We start from the raw sequence: 25,849 nt of genomic DNA on the forward strand, positions 1-25,849 counted from the left end.
TAGAGGAATTGGGAATAAAGTTAAGCCCAGGAAGAAGGGAGGGGTGGGGAGAAGGTGTTTTTAAGATTTGGTTTTATTTCTCATTACCCTTCTCTGATTTGACTGGTAATAAATTAAGCTAATTCCCCCAAGTCAAGTCTGTTTTGCACGTGACAGTAACTGCTGAGTGATCTCCCTGTCCTTATCTCAGCCCACAAGCCTTTCATTATATTTTCTCTCCCCTGTCCAGCTGAGGAGGGGAGTGATACAGCAGCTTTGGAGGGCACCTGGTGGCCAGCCAGGGTCAAACCCCCCCGCCCCCAACTTCCCAGTCTCCTCACTTTCAGTAACACATATGCTGCACTAACAGATCTCTTACCCAAGTTCTACAATTCTGATTTTGGAAATACCAAAATTCTCCCGATTTGCAGTTTGGTATAGCTGACCATAGACAAATCATATTAGTCCTGACAGAAACTGGAGGATGCTATTGCAAATGCATTATTGCTGTAGAAACACCTCCAAACATGGCTCCCTATGTTTGGGGTTTTTTTGTACAGTCATGTAAAGCTTCAGCATGAAAAAAGTTCTAGTTAGGCAGTTAGAAAGAGTTTAATGATTTATTCAGAAATGTCCTGTGGTGGGGATGAAATTGAGAAAGGTAGTTACCACCCTCCCAAAGGCGTAGGCGCAACAGATGCTGGCGTATTACGTGCATATCCATCAGTAACCTCCTTAATTTGCTGGCAAAACTTTTACCAAAGGCTTTAGAGGTAGGACCAATGAAAATACTTTGTCTCCTCCACATGCCCTGATAATTTACAAAAGCGAAAAGGTACAGATTATAAAATGGAAAAAAAAAAAGCAACCAAGATTTTCTAGAGAAGTTTACCCTGTGAAAGGCAACTTCTACATTTTGTGGTAAGACAGATGTGGTGCAAAAATATTAGTCACTGGCTGTGAGCTGTTGTCAAACAGCCTCCATTTTATGAATTATGTCAAATCAAGTGTCCCAGTCACTAATATACCCAGTTTCTCAGAAAACACTCTGATTGTAGGTTAAATCAGTACTGCTATTCTTTACCAATGCATTCTATTACCTCAACTGTTTTCAGGAGACAGTTTGGTAAGATCCACCTAGTACATAATCATTTTGACTGTATGCAGCCAGTGGACCACACTGGGATTCACTACCTGCAAAGGAGTCATGACTGCCTAAATATCATTTTAATGGTGAAAAACTGACAGTCAGCTACACCTGAGGCAATTCTAACATTTGTCTACAGAAAATAGCCCTTGTCAGGACAGCTATCAGTTCAAAACATCAAAAGTAACAAATAGGGCTAAGACAGACATCCACTTAATTCTTAAACTCTGCAATAGCTTCTCATCCTTCCATGTTTACAACAAAACAAGTTTCAATCACTCAGTGCAGTTGAGCTGAGGAAAAATTCACTCGAACAAGAAAAATATCAACAATCTCAGCCTTGTTACTGAGCTGCAGAGTGAACAGGTGGAGCAAGTATTTGTTAACTTCTTGTCTGGCAGCATCCCAACAAATTCTGATTTGGACAATTGCAGAAACAATCTCATACCCCTCTGATCTTGTAAAAGTTGAAGGATATTTTATACAAAGATGTGCCAAACTGTTTCAGGCTTTCTAGCACACAATGTACTCCATCAGCAGTCATAGAACATCTGCTATTAGTAGCATTAGTGATTATAAAGGTATGGGAAGTATGTTAAAATGGAGAAAAGGCTAGCGAAACTTTTATTCCAAGGGAAAAATAAATAAGTTTTAACTCTTCAATGTCTGAACTGTTGGGTGAAAAAACAGCTGCAGAAGGAACTGACATCTAGACTCTTAAACAATGCATGCAAGTAAAGAAAGCTATAACAAACTTGCACCATATTGGCTTTTCTACAGAAACACTTGCATAAACTTATTACCAGACACAAGCAGGTAAAGAAGTTACTACCACAGGAGTCTCCATTGCAGAAACTGGTAAAAAAACCTACCGGTTTGCTTACAGCTTGCTTTAAGAGGATAGAGCTTAAGACCTGGCAATCCACTAACAAGGGGCCATTTATGGAACACCTCTCATCTTAACTAGCAAGTCCCAGCAGGCAGCTTAGATATTTCCCATCTATCTTAAATGTTGACATCTGCTCCAGAAAATCTGCATTATATCAGCAAACTAGCATCAAGGATAACTATTAGCTACAGCTGGAATGAGACTTCTATTCTCCACCCCCCCAGCAAACACTTGGGTTTTGTTCTTTAAAAAAAAGCCTGTTTGTCTGATGTAAAACTATTACATAAAAATGGATATCAGGTCCTCCCTCTGTGGTGTTAAAAGGTCTCCAAATAATGTTAAATTAGAAACTTGATGCTAATAGGAAAGCTGGCCTGCCAGAGACCTCTAATTGCTACACAACATACTTCTGTGACTATAGTTGCAAGGCTAACTGCCTCACTTAAACTTTTTAAAATTCAGTTTACCTCACAAATGTGGAAGTTATCTTCATGACTGAAAGAATCAGTGTGCTACTGCACAAACACACACCAGCCCAGCACACATTAGCACCTACAGGCTCTGTATTTGTTATGGTCTTGAACATGCCCCAAGCATTTATGAAGCATTTTGGTAACAGAAGAGTGCAACAGTGACCAAGAGGCACTAAAGTCTAAACTTATTTCACTCAGAAGGAAAGCCAATCTTGTGAGGCACTGCAGAAGTTGAAGAAATATTTCTCATGCAGCCAACATAAATAGCATGTGTAAGCAGCATTTAGTATCATTAACAGGTGGTCATGGAACTAGCAGTTCTCCATTTCCACACTGAGGTGTGATGCATGCAACTACAGGAATCACCAAGTAGTAAAAGCAGCTAAAGGCATGATGCAGTTCAAGTATCAGAAGATACACTGGTACGTAGTTTTGGCACTGACATTCAGAGGGTTAATTCAAGATTTAGGCTAAGTTTTCTCCCTGCCCCCCCCCCCCCCCCTTTTTTTTTTTAAATGATCACATTCAGCACAAATTGACTTGACTTTAAGGAAGTCTAGTTTCAAAGTTAGAACTCACCTGTTTTACAACATGGTGTGGCCTCTAAGTAGCAAAAAATATCTATTTTCTTAGTTTAGCTAACACTGAGTTACATAGGTATAAGTGTGTCACTATACACAGATGTATTCTCTCCTGTTATCATTTTGTTTCTAACTTCAGACATATTTTCCTCACATAGCCTGGGTAATGATGCTGCTTATATTCCAGCTCTGACAGGTAGGGATGTCACCAGCTGTTGGCTAAAACATTCTGCTCAGCTATCAGCAGGTAATAAGCCTTTCAGTTCACATCTTTCAGTTGCCAGTACATTTGACATGGTGATAGTTTCTTCTCCCTCCAAAGTTACAGAGAAATTGATAAGTAAGATGGACACAGTGCCTCTTCAAGTGCTACATTTCCAGTCCACTATATTCTGTAGGTGTTAAATTACCTAAGAAAGGTCTTTCTTACAACCAATGTCAGGAGAAGACAAACTGAAGTTCTGCTGAGCTTTACGCAGAGTTATCGATTCAAAAATTCAGCTCCCCAAAGTAATAGAGAACATCTCAGCAGTTTTGTATTGTTTTAGCTTCCTTCTGAGAAACCGATCTTTCCAGAAAGCCCTATTTTGCTTGGGTTTGACAATTTTCATCAGTAAATGGGGCCAATGAAAAACAGCCTGTTCTACCACTTTCCAGAGCCACCCACCTCACTACTGGTTGTCTGTTTAAAGACTTTCACAAAACATGATTTGCTACGCTCCCGTGACTGCCCCTTCCAAAACACAAGGGATCACCAACACAGATTTACATGGATCTATGCAAAAAGCCACTGCCTTAGTATTCCTAGAACCTGTGGAAGACCCGGTCACTCCAACCCACCTCAGAGCAGATGTCAAGCCGTATGTTATCTCACCATCCACCAACATTATACCATTTTTATTTTAAGAGGTTGGCTTTAATAGCACTAAACATCTTAAGAAGAATCTTCCATTTGTTTAACAAGTTATAGAGACTGCATGGACATGAAAAATTAGAAGATTAGTAGAAGTATAGAAAGACAGGTTGGCTTCCATTTCTGCTTGATTGTAGCATTCTAATTTTACATCATATTCATGAAATGTTCTGTCTCCAAGCCAATATCACAATGGTATAGGAGGTTGTAAACTCTAATGGCAATAAAGCTTAGCAACTGAAATGAGAAAAAATTTTCAAGTCATTCTACAAAAGCTCTAAGCAGTCTTTTATTTCAACATGAAATTTCTTCAATGATTACGTAGCTGATGAACAGCTCTTCTTTGAAATGCACCTAACCTATGAGGACAAGTTGAAATTAACATGAAGTGTCAGGTAAAGAATGTCTATCATCATCTGTATCCAGTTATCAGCATTCATATTTTGTTTAAGGTATTTTCAGAAAGGTCTCCTTAAAAATCACAAAGTTGAAGTGAAGTACCATTTAAAAAAGGAGCCTTGGATAAAATACTTGATATCAAATTGAGCAGACAGATGTCAGGTTTTAGTTTTATACTCCTTTTAAGTCTGTTTTGCTCACAGAATTTTGTCTGTAATATAATTAAGCGGTTTAACATACGTTAGTCTACAGTTGCCATTAACTCAAGAAGTGCAAGTCTGGTTAAAAATAAAAAATATTTGTTCATTGTCCGCACTATAAGTTTATAGCTGTCAGCACACTAAAAACAGGAAAAAGCCCCTATATATTAGACAAGCTGTTTTCTAAAGTACATAGTTGCTTGTAGGTATGCATTACTGTACTACATCAAGATGTTTTCTAGCTCAACATAAAAAAGGCCTGTAGAAGTGCAAGTGATCCAACTATCATTCGATGAAAGACAGATCAAGTTCAGGGGCACCACACAAGGTAATAGTGTGTTTGTTTACAACAGGATGCCATGACTAGACTAAACTTGCCTCATGCTCTGAGGTGCCTAAACTTTAACTGGTACTGCTACTTTGGTGTAATTAAGACAGTATTTTATTTTCCTGCTGCCTCTAGTCAACAAGTTTCCTTCTCTGTCTTCAGTTCAGCACAAAAAATACAAGTCTTAAAATCCTTTCATTCACAAGTTTATGCTGAATGGCATAAACCAGCAGGGTCAGCACTTGCATTCTGGTTTGCACAAAGGAATAAACATTGCTTATATTGCTGTGCTGAAACAAATTTGAAATAATAATGTAGAAGACAGAAGGCTAACACATTTTTAGGGGCATAGGGCTCTACAGCTCTCTCTTGAAGGTCACCTGAAAGGGACACTAGTGCACGGAATTAAAAATTAAGTATCAGGCTATATTTAGAATGACTTTAAAAACCAGAAATCCTAACATTATATAATTTTTACTCAACTGCTAAATTTTCCTTAATTAAAAAAGGTTAAAAAAGTCACACATACCATCACTGATATACCTTTAGTACATCAACTAGAAGTGAGGGTGAAGTAAGGACAAGGTGAATGCTTTCACATAACACCAAAAGCTTTAAAAAGTTAAATGTGTCTGAGGAAATACCAAATTTCAGTTTCTCCAATAAAACAGTTGTATACTTTTTCCCCCTCCCAAAAGATAACCTCTTTGAACATTTACTCCATAAGTAGTTTTCCTTCTAATTATATGTTTCAAATGCTTCTATTCTCAATTATGAGCTCACTTTAAAATGGTGGATTTAACTCACTGCTGCAGAACAGAGGCACACATGTGAACCACGTAGCAACAACTGATCTCATTCAAATACAGAGTCCAAAATAAACATTATCTAAAGGATTTCAGGATCATCATGCAAGAACGAAAGTGTCTTTTAACATATTATGTTTGAGTTAGTAAAGTTACAGCCTATTTCAGTGTATTTTATATGCCCAGTTTCAGTAAAAGGCCAATTAAAACCCCTGGGGAAATGCATGCAGATTATGATTATGCAGATTAAGGAAAAGAGTCTTTAAAAGTCTAACAGTGCTAAGCACACCAACTTTCCACTGCATATGCCCCTGTGTAAACAAAACTACCTGCACAGTTTTCTAAAACACAGAAGAAATCATCATACGTGGAACAGACTGTTGAAATCCTGCTAGTTTAGGAAGAACTTCCATGTATTTTCTGCAGTTTGCGTGGTCACGAAGGTACAACTGACAATAACTTAATCATTTAAGAACAGAAAGACTAACCTGGACCTGCTGAAAAGCTTTCAGTCTCTTCTTGAATCTAGAAGGTAAAACAAAATCACATCCTCGAGCTAGCAACGCCAACTCCTTTCTTAGATCAGGATCTTGCCGCAAAGAAATCTCCTTTATCCTCATGCTTTCGGATTTCATATAATGTCTCTGTGTGCCAGTCCAGGCACTTGAGTCCCAGTAAATAGCAGAGCTGTTGTATTATCACACAGTGCCACTTAAAGCAGCAGCTGCGCCCGAGTTCCGTGATATTATAAGAGTCAGCTCAACTTCGCCTGCTCCATACATTAAAGGCAACTTGGCTGGAATCGCAAAAACAGATTGGAAAGTCACTCTGGGGGCCTGCCCTTTCGTACATGCATTCCAGAGTCTAAACGGGACAGTATGGAAAAAAAAGAAACCTGTTTGGAGGAGCATCTATAAAAGCAGCTTCCAATTTTAAAAAAGCAAGCCTTACTGGAATGCAGAGAGGCCAGCCGTGGTCATTTTGTAGCTTCCTCCTCTTCCCATCCCCCCCAGCTTTTCCTTCTGTCACGGAACACTCACTGTCTAGCTTCAATGAAGTACCTCACTGAAGGATAACGCTTATTACACAGCAATTAAATTACTTTCAAACTCTTCAGTCCTTTAGCAGGAACCCTATTACACTGGGAAAATGACGGCAATGACAGAAAAAGCTGCAGACTGACTTTCAGAGTGGCTCACATAATTCAATGAAATAGATATTTATTTTTTTTTTTAAACACTCATCTAGATCTAAGTTACTGTATCACAAGAATCTAATAATTCAAGTGCTAAGACAGAAAGCAGTAGCAGGAGTTAGGCAAACGTTACCACAATGGAATGCTGCTTTAAATCATGTTTTACAGAAAGACTACATTAGAAATATCAATGATGCAATAAAATCTGAAAAAAGTTGACAGGGTTTTTTGCTTAAAGAGGAGTTTTATAAGCACTAACATCTACATACTAGATTGCATACCTGTCACATTTCAGTAGCACTAAAGTTAGAGCCAGCTACCACTCTATTTTCAGTTTATTGAATCTCAGATACATTTTATGCAGGGGTGAGGCCATGTTTTAGTCCACAGCAATATTCTTCACAGAAACAGAAATCTGATAATCTTTTGTAGCAATTAAAGTGACCTTCTGCCCTTTCTCCTTTACAGTTTTGGGTACATTAACTGATAACTGGTTAAATTTTCACATTTTAAATGTGTACACCTTTACCACAGCAGTCTTTAGAAAATGCTATTTTGATGAAGTTTTTTTTTTTAAATATCACTATTACAGCTATGAGTATGGCAATGCTCGCTGTTCCAGTTCAATCTGTGAAGACACTTAGCACCCCTAAATTCTCCAAGATTTTCACATGTTGCCCACTTATCTGCACCTTGTCATGCACAAGTTGAGTTACTAACAGCATAAAAGGAAAGATCTGGCCAGTCTTACTCCATTTTCATCCTTCACACCTTAAATAAGGCCACTTTCTTGATTACACAAAGATGTACACAGCCCAAGAAACACTAAAACAATTCTTTCACCACAAAGTTTGAGATTCTTATTTTTTACCCCCACACTGTTATCTACAATCTTTAGTCCTATTTGTCCATTTGCCATTCTATCATAGCAATATATTAGAACCCCACTCTAAATACCATTGTAAGATTAAGAAGAAAACAAAACTATGAAAAAGTACTAGTGAAACATTATGTGTCCTAATGGATCCTTTTTAGTTGATCACACACTGTTAGAGAGTAAATGATGACAAAAAGCCTGTTTTTTTGCTTTTAATTTGGTGTCCAGTCCCCATCTCCCCCATTTCTTTACTGCAACTTGTTATGAAGATATTTATTTCTTTCGGAAGTGGGAGACCAAGAAAGGAATTGTCAAGGCAAGAGTCAGACATGTTGTGGTTGGCATGACCAGACTATCAAACTGCATGGAGCAAAACTGGCTGTCACTCACTGTCTTTTAGGAAGATCAAGTCAACTAACCTGTGATAACCCTTGGACCCCAGGGAAGCCAGCAGGGAGCTGGGTGTGCAGCACACAACAGCAGCATGCCTGGAACTTGAGATGAAGGACTGAGGTGTTAAGAGTAGGAAAAGAATCTACTCTGGCAACACACGCCCGTTCCAGATCAAGATGTTTGGGGAAGGTCAGGAAGGTTGTATTGCAAGGCAGATTGCATTTCTGGATAGGCAAAATAGGCCTTACTTAAAGTAAGGAAAGGTATCTTCTCACCTAAATTGCTTTCTATTTTCACTCCTTTTCACCAGGTGATGCACTCTCATTCACAACTACACTCATGGTCTTGTTTGAGGTGGCTGTAGTACATCATTAAGATGACTGACCACCACATGGAGAGCTAACCTGAAAGACTGGAGCTCCAGTTCACCTGAACCTGCTGAAGGAGCCTCAGAAAGCAATCAGTGCTCTGAACTCTATTTTGGAATGAGTTGCAGATTTCCCTCCTTTTTTCAAATGGAGCTCAGAGTCCATCACCACTTAACCAACATGTTATGTTCAGTATTTTAATGTTCTGTACTTCACTGTCATAACACTACTTCACTGCCTGAGGTAGATGTTAGGTCAACCCATCATCAGCCTAATATTGTTGAAAAACTATTGTCACTAGTCTGGTTTCAAACTCAGCATTTACATACTTGTATGCTGTATAGTTGTCAAAAGTTCACAGGTTGCAACATATGAAGAATCTACACATAACTGAGCATTTAGTTGCAATTCATTGTGAGAGGCAAGTACACTGGCAGCTGCCGATTACCTCCTTTTCACCATTTGAAGAGAAAAGGGTTTTGTATCGCCACATTTAAGGAGATTGAGCATTTGTAAAGCAATGTGGTCAAGAACCTCCTAAGATCTGTTTTAACCTTTTCAGTCATTAATTAGCCACCGGGGAAAGGGAAAGTCAGCTTCCATCCAGACTGAACTAGGAGTGTTCAGGGTATAGTGTTACATCTATTCTAAATCCAAATTCTCCCCAGTGAAAGCTAAGGCAAAATCCTTTCCTGGGTGAAGGGCTGGATGCCAGCCATGAAGCTGTTCAAGTATCCTGGCAGCATATTATTAGCTAGATAAACAGAGGGGAAGATGCATGCTCAGAGCTTCCTTCCAAAGCTAAAGATACACACTATGAATGGATCTGACTCAAGGGACTGTGGCTAAAGAGTTTACCACTTTAACAGAGATCTGAACATACACAATAGCAGTGTAATATTTATGTGGCTTTAACCCAAAAGTATTCCAGTGAGACAAAGATGAGGATCACTAATATTTTGGGTAATTGGAGGAGATAGAAACCTGAAGAATAACTCAAAAAACCTTAAGCATTTCCCTACAAAAATGCAACTTCTTGTCAGAAACATACACTGACAGTAGATTAAAGTCTTAAGAGATTATAGGAAACCGACCTCAAGTCTTTGGAAAAAAGCATCCCAGCATTACAGGAAGCTTCCACGAAAATAAGTTAAATATGTAGTGAGTAAACATTAATAAGTAAAAAGAAGTAAATATGTAATTCAGTCATACAAAACCTTTAGTTGCTGGGGTCCAGTCTTCAACATGTGAACCAAAATGACAGAAAGCCTGTTTGGCCTTTGGAGACAGTTTAAATAAGGCTGAATGAGCAAGCCCAGGGGCAAATGTGCAACCTAATAGAATACCGCAGCCTGCAATGCTGCAGAAATTAGAGTGGCTCCTGGGTTAACTGTGCAAAGAGAACTGTCACATCTCCACAACAGTCAAGGCAAAGGATTATGCAACTAGTGTAACCCTTTCCAAAAGTAACTGATCAGCGAGGGACAGAACAGAGGGAAGACGTTAAAGGGAAGATAATTAGGGCAAGGTAGCATCTTTCTCAACATAGAAAAATGATGAAATGTCTCAACTAACTTAGTACTAAATGTGTATTTCAGATGTTTAAAGTAGAAAAAAGTCACTACTATAACAAGCAAATAGTTGAGGAATATATACAAAAAAGTCAAGCAGCTAACAATGCTGAGTAACACACAGCTACTATGAGGCAGGAAAGGCAAAGAAGAAATTATATAAATATACTAGAAGATGGACAAATGAAAGCAGCAATTCTTTGCTAGACTAAGAAAACAAGCAAACAATACAAAAAATACCTGAAATGCTGGGTTCTTTTTTTCCTCCTCAGTCTTCACAAAAGATGACTAGAATATCACCATTATTTAACATTATCAAGAGTTATTTCTAGACCAGATAATCCATACCTGGCCTTTGATATACTGAAAGATGCTGGAACTAGATATGCCGAATTGCATAAACATTAGGCACTGGATAATTAATTGGTTCCCAACTCCTTAGCTCAAAGCTCCATAGTTAGACTGAGCCTCTAACAAATCTAACCCAACTTGCAAAACACATCACACAATAGTAGATGCAAGTGACACTGCACTTCAATAAACAAAATGCTCATTGAGTAGATACAATATTTACATTAGTCTGCAGATCTTTAATTTACTACTGCAGATCAGTGGTAGCCTGTGGATCATTGTTGTAACAGCAGTTCTGAAGGTACTGAGTAAAAACCAAGGGGAAATACTAGAAGGTAACGTCCATTTGTCAGATTTGATTTTATGACCCACAAAGTGAGAAAACACAACTTGGGCAGGCTTGGTAGCACCTGCAGTACCCTTCTGCTTAACACTATATATAGCAATGCCCAGTGTTGACATAGTCTAAATACATGAGTGAAGAATGATAGTGCTTCTCTTTGGAAAGAATTCTAAAACTCCCTCTCAAGTCTTCAAAAAGGCCCTTGCAGGGGAAAACCTCTTTATAGCAATGGAATAATGTCTCAGTTGTCCAAGGGCGTTATTTTACATTATTATGAGCAATAAACAAACCATTCTCTTCTCAGGAAACTACAGTACATAGCAAGATTTACAGACCTTGAATTTTAGTAGAGCAGGTACTATAAAACATGAAATATCTAGAGAATGGGAAAACATAAGAATAAATGGGAAGTAGCAGAGAAAATTCGGCTTTTTATCCATATAACTGCCTAAGTAATCAAGAACATTAACATCTATTGTCAAGGTGACCCACTCCGGGGTGGGGAGGAAACTCACCAATACTGATTTATTCAATATTGAATTCACAAATATTGATTTTTATTTTAATTTCCCAAAACTCCTGACTACCCTGAAAATAAGGATGCACAAGGTTGAAACCTATGTATCCCTATACTGACAGATAAGGAAAGGGATTTCCCAGACACTTAACTTGCTTCTTGCTAGTAACTTCCTATTTCTAACTGCTCGGTATTGGAAGAGAACAAGAGGACAAAGCACTTATAAGCTGGAACAGAATAACAAAGTCTATACCTAACTCTCCTTTGGATGAGTCACCCCTTTTCAACAGTACACTGACAAAACCCAAGGGAGATAAAGTCTACCATATCTAGATCACAAAAGGAATCAAGTTGTTATGCTCTTACCTAGCTACCCAAACTGGTTGTTTTAAAGTTACTGACAGTCATGGTGTGTACTACACTGATGAACAGCTAGATGTTGTCACTGTGCAGTTATGAAATCTACCTTCCCAGGGAGAAACTGATCCTTTGGCCTTGGAAGGAAGCTCTGTGAATCTGGGTCTAGATGCAGGCTTTTTTAACCACCATGGAAGTCTTGCATGTGCATACCTTCTCTAACGATTATACAGTGAATAAAAAGACAGCACTTAGATGTGAGATATATGGTCATGCTGGTATCCCAGGAAGGATGGGCTGATCAGATTCTCTGCACATTACCAAAAGAATGCCACGTATGTACACCACGCCATGGGCTGTTATCAGATTATAAGGAAGATAAGATACATGTCACCTTGCTATGATTACACTGCCTGGACTCCAAAGACATAGCATGGGTCTTTTTAGATTGCTAACTGCATCTGGCAGACTAACTTCAGCAAGCGTCAACACTAGGTACTACAAAACTGAAGCCTTACAGTTAATGGATGGTTTACATTCCTTTCAGAAAAATTCTCACATTCTCTGTCATCTTAGGAAAACATTATCAGTTTACATTTTATTTATTTGTATATAGCATAAACAGTTTTAATAGAAACAGATTGTTGCAATGGGGTTCTAGAGATGGAGACTGTTTACTGTTAATGATCTTCAGATGACCCTGTTCATCAGATTATGAAAGTCAGGTACACCTGAATTGATGCTGATGAGGTGGCTATTAAACAGAGGAAGACATAAGCAAAATATCTAGCATGGATTATACAAGTTAAAGTCACACTGCTCTAATAGGTTGCTGGTTTTCCACATTTTAGATGAACTATGATGTTACAGATATTATCCACAGAGGAAGCTACAGCCCACAACAGAGACATTTGTAACTGTACCAAGATAAGGCTCTGAATAGCAGAATAGATTGAAACGAAGAATCAGCACAGGCTGATTCAGAATGCCACTGAGATCTTCATGCAGGAGACAGCACCTTTTATAACAGTTTAATGTGATGCATTATGCAACTTTTTGAAGTCACACAGGTCATTTCTAGATTGCCATTATTTACCTTGTGTCACCTTAATTTTGAAGTTGACAGAATAATCTGGTATCAAGAACATGAATGACAATGTTTTATAACTGTCCAGTAACTTATTTAAACATTTCACCAGCTGTTCAGTACTTCATCATTTTCACATGAACAGAGTTTTCAATTAATCCTTTCAAAAACACATTTATATCTTAGAATTTCATCATTTCCAAAACTAGAATGATTGGTGTATGAAAGTACAACCACTACTTTAATTCTAGCACCACAGGCTAACATGACATGTAATTTAGTCCCTGAAATCACAAGACAGTAATTTTGACTCAGTGACAGCTGCAGGACAGCTTCTTGCTTATGCTTTCACTTGAGATTTCCCTTCCCAAAGATCTTAAAGCAAAATCAACAAACGGGGAAGTTTGAGATACAGACCTTGTTCTACGAGTCTGTCAGTGAGATCGCAAATTGTAATTTACCAACCAACAATGGGATTTCTGGTAGAACTCCTGTAGAGACTTACACTTGAACCAACATGTTGATCATGTATCAGTACGAAATCATTGCTGATATAGGAAATGGAGAAGCAACAGAAAACATACTGGCTTCTACACAGCTAAAAAGAGCCACAGATTTCCAAACTTGCAATCAGTGTACAGTGGTAAAGGACAAAGCAAAGAAAGAAGGCAGAGCAAAGAAGCTGGTCACCAGTAACCAACTGAACTTTAGCTTCCAGTATGATAATTAAAGGGGCAACCATTACACATGAAGAAATAAGACTTAAGCAGTAAGACAACTTACAGAGGTATAAAACCACAAATACAGTGCCAGAGCATCCATTCTGCATCACTGGAAGTCTTGATGTGAATTGTAAATATTTTTTCAAACATTACAGAAGATCCTTCTGAAACACTAGGCTTAAATTTGTTACTTAACAAATAAGTGGTCAGAATTTTAGGAGGTATTCTTTAGTGCGTTAACAGGAAGAAAGACAAAGTTGGTAACCTTTCATTTAAAAACTTAAGTTACAACAGAAGACTTTTGACTAGTCATTTACAGGAAATACTTTTTATGATGACTATTAGCAGAGGGAAGTAAGAATAATCTAGCCCATTAAGTGTTTTCAACATTAATTTCAAAATTCGCTTTATTTCTTAGTGAATGAAATATGCCACAATGATGAAGATTATTTACAATATACCAGTGATGATTATATCTAGTAGAAATGTTTACAAAATCTAGACTATTAACTATTTATCATTACAAATCTAGCTTCTAAAGGAATAAAACTGTTTAGAAACTGTTCTCCTAGTTCTGATGATTTCTAAAGACAGATAGAGTCAAGCAGTTTCATAAGCTCTACAAACCTTGTTTTGTCAAGATAAAGTCAAAAAGGTCCAATTGAACCTTGTCTGTGGTGGCCACATTTACAACTCCATTTTATGGATATTTTGCAATGTTTCCCTTGTCAGCCACTCATAAGGTCTTTCCCTGCATTCTCCTTGCATACAGATTTCCAGAAGTGTTGTGAAAGCCTCCTTGTAGTCTTCCAACTCATCTCAATTGTTGCCTGAAATCAATCAAAGTTTCTAGTAATATCTGCATAGAACAAACACAAACAATAGAACAAAACCTCATAAGGTTCAGCAAGACCAAGTGCAAGGCCCTGGGTCAGGGCAGTCCCTGGTATCAACACAGGCTGGGGGATGAAGGGATTGAGGGCAGCCCTGCCGAGAAGGACTTGGGGGTACTGGTGGATGAAAAGCTGGACATGACCAGCGGTGTGCTCGCAGCCCAGAAAGCCAGCTGTATCCTGGGCTGCATCAAAAGCAGCGTGGCCAGGAGGTTGAGTGAGGTGATTCTCCCCCTCTACTCTGCTCTGATGAGACCCCACCTGCAGTGCTGTGTCCAGCTCTGGGGTCCGCAGCACAGCAAAGACATGGACCTGCTGAGGCAGGTCCAGAGGAGGGCCACAAAAATTATCAGGGGGCTGGAGCACCTCCCCTATGAGGACAGGCTGAGAGAGTTGGGGTTGTTCAGCCTGGAGAAGAGAAGGCTCCAGGGAAACCTCACAGTGGCCTTCCAGGGCTTAAAGGGGGCCTGTAGGAAAAGTGAGGGCAATCTTTTTAACAGGGCCTGTTAAAAAGAGGTAATGGTTTTAAACTAAAAGAGGGCAGATTTAGACTAGATATAAGGAAGAAATGTTTTACACTAGGATGGTGAAACACTGGAACAGGCTGCCCAGAGAGGTGGTAGAAGCCCCATCCCTGGAAACATTCAAGGTCACATTTGACAGGTCTCTGAGCAACCTGCTCTAGCTAAAGATGTCCCTGCTTGCTGGAGGGGGGTTGGACTGGATGGCTTTTGAAGGTCCCTTCCAGCCCAGACTATTCTATGAAATATATAAGGCTAGTTCCATATGAAATAAAACTAAGCAGTATACAAACTAATCTTATCTACCAAGACATTAGTACCATCTGGTTAACTTGAAGACAGCACACTAATACAACACAACACAAAGGAGTTATCTACATATTATGCCACAGTTAGAACAGTAAAATTAGTAACTATTTGTTGTGGACTGCAGAAATCAATGAGCATGCTTAAATGGTACCTTCTCGAATCAATGCAACTACTTAAGTTGCCTAACTTCCATTGAATTTTTCAAGACAGTTGTGTGTGCAAAGCCTCTAAATTTGCAAGGCTCAGCCATATGATATTACCATTGGTATCTTGTAGATTTTTCTCATAACATTGCTTGCTGAAAAATTCTGTGCAGTCATTGACTAGGTCTATCAGTGGGCAGTTAACTGAATGAACTGCATTAATCATTTTGTACTAAAGTAAGCCCATACATACTTTTGGCCTCAAGCTTATTTCTTGCTGACAGAGTAAGTGTGGGGCATATGGAGAGGTTCTCAAAAATATAAGACAGGTTCTCAAGCATCACTGAAGGGAAAAAAAAAGAAAGATCTCTGCTCTATATCAGTATCTAATTTCCTCCCAGACTGACCACCTGTTAAAAGAATGAACTGTTTAAATGACTGATGTAAAGCTATAATTAAGCTTAAATGTTTTCAAAGACTGGGCAGAGAGAAGGAACTGGAAGTCAGTCATGATCTCATACAGCTATGTATGTCCTGTGTCAGGATCCAGGTGAATTTTAAGTTTGAAGAAAGCCATGTATAATTCTGAATTCAGTTTTTCAGCACTAGAAATGCCAAAACCACCTAAGATTGGATGCAACATATAAGAAATATTTAAGGGTTTCTAATAGGAGAGAAATATCTCCTCTTTCAAGTGCAATTTCCACTTTGAAAGAGGACAAAAGATCACTATTTCTTCTAAAAAAACCCCATCATGTGTAAACAGAATTAATAATACTGCTAGGAAAAACATAACATTTACATCCCAGAGTACCAGATGCAGTTAGAATAAGGGGCACTACCAAAAACCTACAACAGTGAATAACTTTGCTTCTCATTTATACACAAAGTGAATAGCTGGTTCACTAAACAGGATAATGATTCTTCTATTCCAAGCTATTCAGCACAGCAAAGCTTAAGAATAACAACACAACATACTACCAGTGCTGCTTATGCTGACTACTATTGTTTCACCACACTTAAAACTAATAATGATTTTCTAGGAACACCTATAGCTGCACTCTTCCAGACCTTAATATGAACTTCTGGCTGCCCTTCCTTTGTTGGCACCATAGAAGGAGCTTTATTGTGAACACATTAGTGCTGACATCTGTCATAGTACCCCGTTATCATCATAAAAGTACATCAGTTTGATACCAGGTTATTTACAGTCTGCCTTTAAGTCACGGGCTTGAGTTGGAAGCCAAGTCCACCATCCTCCCCACTTAGTGATGGGACACGGCACCATTAACACTAGCTTTGCATAATATAGAGTTAGGGAGCGTATGTGCTAGACCACACTCAGTCCTGCACAGAGTAATCTGGTGTGCAGTGCAACGCTAATGCAGTTTACGTAACCCAGACTTAATAGTTAACATTGCTTCTAGTATTAAGGTATACTAGGTAGCAATTCAGATCCAGACAACATATAAGACAAGACACTTGAAATGTCAAGGCCAACATCAAAGCTTAATAACTACTTCAGTGAAAAGCTGGCAGGATTAAAACACTGTCATTCTTCTTACTTTTCTGATGTTTTACAAACATAATTTCTTCCCTTGCTAGTAGAAGGCAGTCCCCCAAAAAACTTAAGAGCACACCTGGAGAATGCTGAGATAGTCCACCACTGGTCTAACAGATGCAGGTATAAGCCTAGTGACCCTTTAACTCAAGTCCTCAAGAGGACTCAGTGGTTCCAAAAAGCAACTGTTAGATGTTACTACGCTCAAAGTTCCGTCAACATTAAAATGGTTTATGCTAATCTCCCTTTAAGCCGAAATGGATTCTAGTAGTACCACTCCATTTGAATCAACTAACTGGTAATAAAAATTGGCAAGAACGGTAGCGACAAAAAAAGCTATGCAGCTATATAGTAAAGTAGTACAACAATTACAAATTAGAGAAAGGCGGGACAATGAGCTTTAGTAATTGTCACTGGATAACAAGCAGGAACAGAATTTTTATCAAGCAAAGGATATAGAGAAACCAATCCAAGTACCACCTTTATTTCAAAGGTTGACCCTGCAGAGAAAAGGATAAAAGGTTTGAAGTACTTCAGATCATATCACATACTCTCTGCACCACCGCGTGCGCCCCCCCCCCCCCCCCCCCCCCAATGCCCATAGGGAATTCTGTGAATTGTTTCCCCAGATGCCTTGCTCAGCAGCTGGTTCGGATTAAACATCTTGCCTGTGGCACCTTTTAGGCCTTGAGGCCTGGCATTTTTGACAACGTGATGAACAGTGTACAGTTGTGTATACCTCATATGTTTAAGATAATCTAGAGTGCCAGAAACACTGTTAAAACCATGTACAGCAGTGATAAGGGTTAGAAGAAAGCTGCAAGCTATTTTTCAAGTTTGAGAGTTACACTCTAGAGTTCCCTTTCTTTACAACAATATACTCATAAAATATTCAAGACTTAAATGTTGAGATTTTTCTATGCCTCTGATTTTCTGTTATTTTATTACATTCAGTACATAGAAATCACAAGGCTACTTGCAGACTCCTAAGTGCTAGCAAAGCACTTCACATCACATAACAAAGATGACCAGAACTTTGCAATTACAGTGTTCATACAATGGATGCAGTCAGACACTAACCTCACTGTGAGTGACAGTACGCAAGTGAAGGGAAGTACCTCCCCTAAACGAAAAAAACACACCCCAAAACCTAAACAAACATTGTTTTGTTTTCATTTGCACCAAAACACACTACAAGATGAATTTTCATGGTAGAGTTCTGTCTAGATTTCAAAATGTGCATGTGGATTAAGCCAATAGTTTATTCTGAATTAGTGTTTTTCCAGTGCCCCGTCCAGATGAACAAATTCCTGTTTGAAGCGCCTCATTTTTTTGTTAATCTTTAACATAAAGGCCATGTAGGTTCTTTCATTACCTGAGAAAGTACTTCAGACTTGCTAATCAGTGGAGGGCTTCAACTATCTTGAAAGACAGGAAATTCACTTCTGACAAGATGTTAGTGTCTCAGCAAGAACATGTGGCAACTTCTGAATTCTGGATAAAAATATAACCCTCAAACTTCAATTACAAGCTAACCTCTGAAAAACAGATCTCCTCGAATACAATAGCTGTCATCTACTGTACTTTCAATGCTATTTGGCAGTTGCCATCAGAACACCAACTTAGTTTGCTCATATGCTACTGTTTAAGCTGTTATAGATTAATTATCTAATTAGTTCAAGACTGGTCTTCCAAGAATGCTCCTCATTCTGCAAAACTGTTTTTCTAACAAGAAACCTGTAGCATGAAAACATGTGGTTTCCTACACATTCATACTTACTAGCTGGTAATAACCTGAGCATGGCAGTTTTCTGTTATCAGCTTTATTGTTTGGCGTCCTTCAAAAAAGTTGCACAAATATTTCAAGAAACAGGAAGTGTAAAGCAACCTTACCCATAATCAAAGGTTATTGATTGAGCTCAGTGATAGTGAAAATGTATCCTGCCAAAATAAGTTTCCTACTTCTATGCTGCATTATGAAAATTCCTGTATAAAGTAAGAAAAAGTTTAATAGGAAGATGCCTAAGTTGACTTATATAGTCCTAAAAGAAATAATTCTCCAGCTCTTTATTGCTGGATGTAAAAGTTCTTTCCTAATATCACCCTCAAGCACACAGAGTTAAGCACATTAACTTTTACCATTTTCTAGGACTGCTATTTAGAATTTAAATCCATATTACTGGACCTACAGTACAAGCTCTCTTAAAAAAACCATCTGAAATGTTTTCTTCCATTTATAGAAATGAGACGAGGACCTCAAACTTAAACTCAAATGAGGTAGGTGAAACCATCGTGGCTATTTGTGAGCAGTGATTAAGTGCACAAAACCAGATGCATTACTTTTGACACTGCAGTGGGTAGTTCATGGATGTATGAGAAGGAAAAGGGGTATATTTTGCTTTCTATGAGAAAATATGCTGTCATGGCAGAACATGAAATTATGCAACTCTTGGTGGTATTTTACAAGCTGATGCCTGCTCCAAATGTAATTTACACTTCTTAAAGATTAGGAACCTTTTGGATGAAGATTCACTTCAGCTGAATAAAGCCACAAATAAATTTCTTACTGCTTGGGAACTTCCCCCTGCTCAACTCCTTGAAAAAAACAACCACCCCACCAACCTAACCCTCTAGGCTCTCTCTCAGCACTATACAAACTATTCCAATTAAGCAAAGAATGTTACTCTTTGTTAATCTCTTCCGGTTCTTCTTTATGGGATCTAGTTAAAATGATCAACCAAGACACAAGAAAAGAAGTTACAGTACATGAGTTAGCAATCAAGTAGCAGTGGCTTTCAACAGAAACTCTCCCTTTGCTCGCTTTTATCTGATACAAGACTAAACCAAGCATCTGCTAACCTTCTACTTTTCACTAGAACAGGAAACATAATGGTATGAACATAAAGACAAAAATTAATCACTTGTCATGCCCTGCTGTCTGGCTAGTGATTACTCATAAAATACAAGTCCCTGTTATTACAAAGTCAATCTAGACAAACTCTAGACTGGAAGTGTGATGTCTTGAAACTAAGAAGTGAGGACTTAAGAGTTGTCAAGCTAGATTTGAATATTGATATTTATGAAACCAAGACAACACTTCAGATTAAATGTTTTGGTGCAAAACAGTAGTCATGTTGTTACTCCTGGGGGTCAAAAGGTAAGTATATACATTCAACACACACCAATAACAGACAAGAAGTAACCGACACTCTTAAATATCCTCAGCTCTAACCTCTCTTCTCTTACCAACCTGAGCAAGCTTCCCTGGGACACCAGGGGCTTTGACCAGTGTAACGAGTTAGATACCAAAGTACATAGACTGACTAGGAGTGATGACCACTTACAACTTATGCGTATTATTAAATGATACAAATTTATGATTCTATAGCAGTAACGGTATGCCTCTTAACTCCTTTGATAGAAGGCAGACCATATATGCAATGCTTAGTTTTGTCAGTCACATCATCTTCTATCCAGTTTTGTTTTTACAACTTATGAAAAGGGCTGGAAGTGAGATTGAACTGAACTGCAAGTTAAAAAAAATATCTCAGGTTGAGGGCAGGGAGTGTCACTCTTGCATAGCAAGCATTGTCTATTATAAACGAAGACCTCCTTAAAAAGGCAGCATTGAGTGTACCATGCAGTACCAAAACAATTACACTGTTAATACCCAGATTCAGCAGAGCCAAATTTGAGTCTTATACTAACAATAGTGCCTGGTATCATCAGACAAAGGAGTATTTGCAGTCAATGCAGTATGTTATAAAAATAACACTGCAAACACACTCAGGGACTTCTATTTATCCACAATTGGACTGCATTGAACAGCAGAAGGGCCTGTTATTGAAAGCGTGGCATCTGAAGCATCAACACCTGGTTTGGGTTACCTCTGGCAAAAGTAAGTTAAACAAGATGTATCCAGCAACTGTGATCTATTTACTAAACTAAACTGCCTTTGTAAACAACCACATCTGATAGAATGCTAGATTTTTCTTTTAATATAAAGTGTGAGATGTATTTCACAAATGACACTCGGTTAGCCACGGCTATCTGACCTATCTATCCAAGTTTTGGCTTTTACAATTATTTCTTTTTGATTCTCTATCCCTAAATATGGGTCCTCCCCTGCACTGGATACTGCTCAGTGGGCACAAGGATGCTATTGAAAACTACTTCTTTATTATAAGGCTATTTCTAGCTTTTCCACCACTTCTAGCCTATTCATGCCTGTTAAGAAATGCAAGACTACAGATACCAGCCTGTCCTGGTTTGAGCTAAAACAGAACTAATTCTGTTTTAGCGATTTTACTTTTCAGTTAAGTCTCTTCTAAGTAACAGCACTTTCTGAAATCAACAGCGTTTTTCCAGACACTGGCTGCTCCTAGCAGCGATAAGGCCTGATGTTTATAGTTAGTACCAAGAAATGGTATGCAGAGAGGCTCTTGCTTATACTTGCTCCTATAGCAACCAAGGTCACTGCTAAATCTTGTGCCCCATGTTGAGGTGCCGGGAGTGAAAAGGGTCACAAGCACGTAAAAGGTCACATCTGTGGGGAGGACCAAACCACATAGGTGACCCAAATCTGACCAAGAGAGTATTCCATCCCACATATGTCATACTCAGTATAAAGCTGAGGGATCACAAGGGTCAAGCTCTCTTCTTCCGTGGCCAGCATCTGAGGAGGACTCTGTCCACTCTTCTATCTGTGACTCTGATCTGTACAGCCCTGAATCCAGTGCCTGAGTCCAGCCCCTGTATCTGGTTCCTGTCTGATGCCAAGTCCAGCCTGGGACTGCCCCAGTGCCAGCCCTGCAGCCTCATTGGTGACGGATCATCATCAGGGGGGTGGGTTCAGTAATGTATATTTGTATACATTTTATCTTTATCTGTTATAAAAAGCAACAGAGCTGCAAGGAGCCAAGACAGCCTTTTGGAAGTTTAAGCCACCTAGCTGTTAGTGCTAATGACACACAGACACTTTATGCTCAGTGCTGCTGCTTCACCCTACTCCTGATACCTCCTGTGGGGAAACCAATTACTTGCATAATTTGCCAATACCACAAACACAAAATTCACTTCCATTTAAACAAACAGGTCTAATAAGTAAGAAACAAACTTACTACTTTGTTTCCTGAGGATCGACGTGTTGCTCTAACATTAGAAGTGTTCCTTGTGCTGGCTGGAGTTGCCAATGGAAGAGCAGTAGAAAGCTGAGGAGGACTGACAGACGTCAAAGGCAATCTGGTATCTCCTAATATGCATTGCTTGGAATTGGAATTTATATTAGCCAACCTTTCATTTTTCCCATTTCCTGAATCTCCATTACCAATCTCCATTTTCTCCTCATTCTTGATTTTTCTCAAGCAGTCCTTTAGTGTCAGCTGAGTTGCAGGCTGACTCAACCAGCACAAAAAGAGTTCATCCACCTTCATTTTCAGTACAGGTTGCAGAACTTTCCCAGGTGACATCTTTTACCAGTTTCCCTTTTTGTTGGATCAAATTCAAAGTAAAGGTTTGACAAGAATCTACTTATTCCACTTGACTTTCAGTGTTTCACAAACTCCAGGGTTCCTGTTAAGAAAAGTACTATCATTTAATCTTAGTTTTAACAAAGTGTTGGTATTTATTCCCTCAAGATACCAGCAGATGTTGTGAGACACATGCTAACATGTCACTAAACCAGCATTTTCTAAGTATAAGCCATTAATCAGAGTGAAATCCAGAGGATAATTTCTTATAAATGCAAACTGTGTAAATGGTGGAGATTGGAAAGAAAGAAACTGCACTCAGACTTTCTCAAAGAGCTAACAAATATTCTCCAAGCACATGTGTTAAAAAACACATTTATTATGACAAATAGCCTTGAAAAGTCTTATAATTGAACTTGCTAAGAACAAATGCCTAAGCAGTTTATGCAAAGCCTTGGTGATAGTACAATTAAGGTTTAAGAAGCAAGCCTTTCAGTCAAGAGATTTAGAGCTAAGACTGAAGGCTCAATTTTCATTCTGAAGTCTGTGCTTCTGATTTAAAATCTCGCATAAAAGCATTCCCATATGAGTGATGCCCAGCTGAATTACCAAAGATCCTTTCTCAGGACTGGATTTGCCTGCCCACTTTGTATCACACAGTCATTTGATATTTTAAGAACTGATCTATTTGACATTCACTTTTACAGCTTTTTTTAAAGCCAATGTGACTCAAGAATTGCAAAAGTATGATTTCGGGTTCAGTTGCTCAGCTAAAACAAAGAGAATACGTGAGTTTTTTTAGAAAGCCAGAGGACTGGAGCTAAATACTAAGAACAGAACCCAAATTACTATCATCTCCTTCACAATCAAATTACTTAGTGATCTGGTACAGTTTAACAAACCCTGTGCTTCCTCCTGCTTTGCTTTTTTAAAGCCCGTATCAACATTTGATCCACACGCAGCAGGCAGCAAAGCTAGGCAAATAACTTGCTGAAGGAGCCTTAAAATAATCACTTGAATTCGGAAGTGAGTAACACCTAGAAAATGAATGCACAATTACAATCCAAGCTCAGTATTCATCCCATGGCAAAACTATAAACCTCTTAATACTGCACCAGTTAATTTTTTAAAACCACTTAATAACGGTTAGGCTAGTCCGTTGCCGAAACCGAAGGCCACGTTGTTTCACCACCGTTTCAGATCAACACGTCTACAGCGGCCGCGCCAGCACGCCCCGGGCGGGAAGGCGGGCGGCGGCCCTCCCACCAGCGGGTACCCCCGCGGGCAGAGCCAGCGGGCCGGCCGCGAAGGACGGGCGGCCATTCCGCCTGCCGCCGTGGGCCGGAGCGGACAGGCCTCCCCCGCGGGCCGTTTAAAAGCGGCGGGGCGCAGACTTGGGCCACCCCCACTGCGGGAAAAGGCCGGGGCTGGCGGCGGGGGCCCGGCAGCGGGGAGGGGAACCGCCGTCGCCGCCGCACACCTGTTGGCACCCGCCACCCCCCGAAGACGGTTGGGGGCGCTTGGGGCACGCGACCACCCCCTTCCCCCCCCCCCCGAGCTCAGGGGGGGACACGGCTTCGCGCCGCGCCAGCGACCCTACGGAAGGGTGCGCGGGACGCGGACAAACCCCCGGGAGAGCTGCCACAGCCCCTCACCTGCGCCCCGCCGCGCCGCGCCGCGCCCCCCCCCCTCCCGCCGCTGCCTTCAAATCCGCGCCTCCTTCCGGCCCGCCCCGCCCCGCCCGCCGACATCTCGCGAGAACTCGTCTCTTGCCCCGCCCGAGACGCGGCCGGCGGTCACTATGGTAACAAGGGAGGTGGCCGAGGCGGGGGAGGGGCACGCGGCGTTTTCTGCGTGCGTCGTGACGTTAAGGGCGGAGGGTTTTGGTGGGTTCCCCGCTCCACGTCGTCCCCTGCCTTCCCAGCAGCTTTTGCGGCGGGAGAGAGGGAGCGGATGTGCGCAGCCATCGCGGTGCGCGACGGGTACCGGGCACCGGGTACAGCTGCCTTCGCCCCTGCCGCTGGGGAGCTGCCCCTCGCCCAGCTCGGCCTCTGCCTCCGCCTAGGGGCCCCTCTCGGGCCGAGGCGCTTGGTTAGGGGCAGGGCGGGGAGAGCGGAGCGCTCGGGCTGGTCGGCTGGGCCCTCCGCCCCGAAAGCTGCGGGGCGATCGGGAGTCAGACCGGTGCCCTGCTGGCCGGGTTGGGCTGGGTGGGATTGCTGAGTTGCGGCGGTGCTGCCTGCCTGTGTCACCGTGGTCCTGGTCCCCGTCCCCCGGTGCCGTCACCGGTGTTGAATTTACGGGGTAGCTGTGACAAGACCTCGGTTTCTGACCTGTGGCTCACAGGCTGCGCCTGGCTGGCTGGTTTTCTGAGAGGAGCTGGCAAAGTCTGTCAGCTTAATTTCGCTGATTCCAGCTGCTAAAGGCTGTTAAAGGAGAACACGAAATACGATTTCTACCGAAACAATTGCTGTGGTTGCCGCTAGTGTTACAGGATGACAAACAGTAGGATGAAAGGGGAAGTGGAGGCAGCAGCAAATAAAAAGATAATCCCCTTATTAAGAGAACAGCATGTGCCAATCTGTTTGCAGCCCCTTTTTGCACTGGATAACACACTGGAAAGTTGCGGTTGCCAGCCTTCGCGGGCACCTCTGCAGGGCTCTCTAGGTGCACCTGTCAGTGGAGTGTTAAGTAGCTGAGCCTTACCCCATACAATTTTTTCCCTTGATATTTTGTAGGTCTGCGTTTTTACGTCAGATCCCTACTTCCACTACGCTGTATTTTCCTCGTGTGGCTACACTTTACTTTTGTTTGTTCATTTTACATTGTTCCACTTCCTTTACCCTGAGATATACTCCAGATTATTGTCACAAATCTTTGGAATGTTACTACTGTGGACCTGAGGCTGTACCAGAGATTATACCATTTGCATGCTACAGTGGTTTGAAGGAAAGGCCTAAAAATACAAGATCAAAATAGGTTAAGGAAGTGAAGGAATGATCTTGCTTTCTCATTTCTGGGGGCTTGGAGAGACTACACAGAGATAAGAAAGGGCTGAGGAGAAGCAAAAGACTAGATGCTGTGAGAGAGATCTGGTGCAGTTCAACACAGTTACATTTAGATAATATTCAAAATATCTTCTGGCAAAAACCAGTGTTACTCTTGTAAGTGTATCAGAGGGCTTTGACTTACTGCTGTAGACGCTGAAATACATTTTCACGTCTTAAAATGAGATTCTGCATTCAAGAAAACGTGCAAAGTGTTGGAGGTTCTTGAGGGAGTCTCCACTTTTCAAAGCAGAGTAGTACTCTGTTTCCTGCCTATTGTTTGGTGAAGTTTAGAAAGTATGTTTTTAGAAAACTGAAGTGGACAAAATGGCATTATTTTAAACTGGAGTAGAGCATTCGACATAACACGGATGTCAAAGTATGGACAAGTTTGCAAATGTTACGGAAGTAGCT

At 40.4% G+C, this 25,849-nt stretch overlaps 1 protein-coding gene across 2 annotated transcripts in view; it reads right to left on the bottom strand.

The window, feature by feature from the left end:
* Positions 1-22,391, bottom strand: part of PPP2R3B (protein phosphatase 2 regulatory subunit B''beta) — a 54,611-nt gene extending 32,220 nt beyond the window's left edge. The window contains exons 1-2 of one of the 2 annotated variants that reach the window (XM_086460321.1): positions 22,216-22,391; positions 22,044-22,164 (exon numbers count right to left, since the gene is read on the bottom strand). In XM_086460321.1, coding sequence (XP_086316447.1) covers positions 22,044-22,164; positions 22,216-22,391 — 297 coding nt within the window. Of the gene's footprint in view, positions 1-22,043 lie in introns of both variants that reach the window. The other variant, XM_086481827.1, reaches the window with a different exon arrangement.
* Between the last annotated feature and the right edge of the window lie 3,458 nt (positions 22,392-25,849).

Source organism: Leptosomus discolor, chromosome 1, assembly GCF_034619465.1.
Source record: "Leptosomus discolor isolate bLepDis1 chromosome 1, bLepDis1.hap2, whole genome shotgun sequence".
In the NCBI taxonomy this organism is placed as follows: Eukaryota; Metazoa; Chordata; class Aves; order Leptosomiformes; family Leptosomidae; genus Leptosomus; species Leptosomus discolor.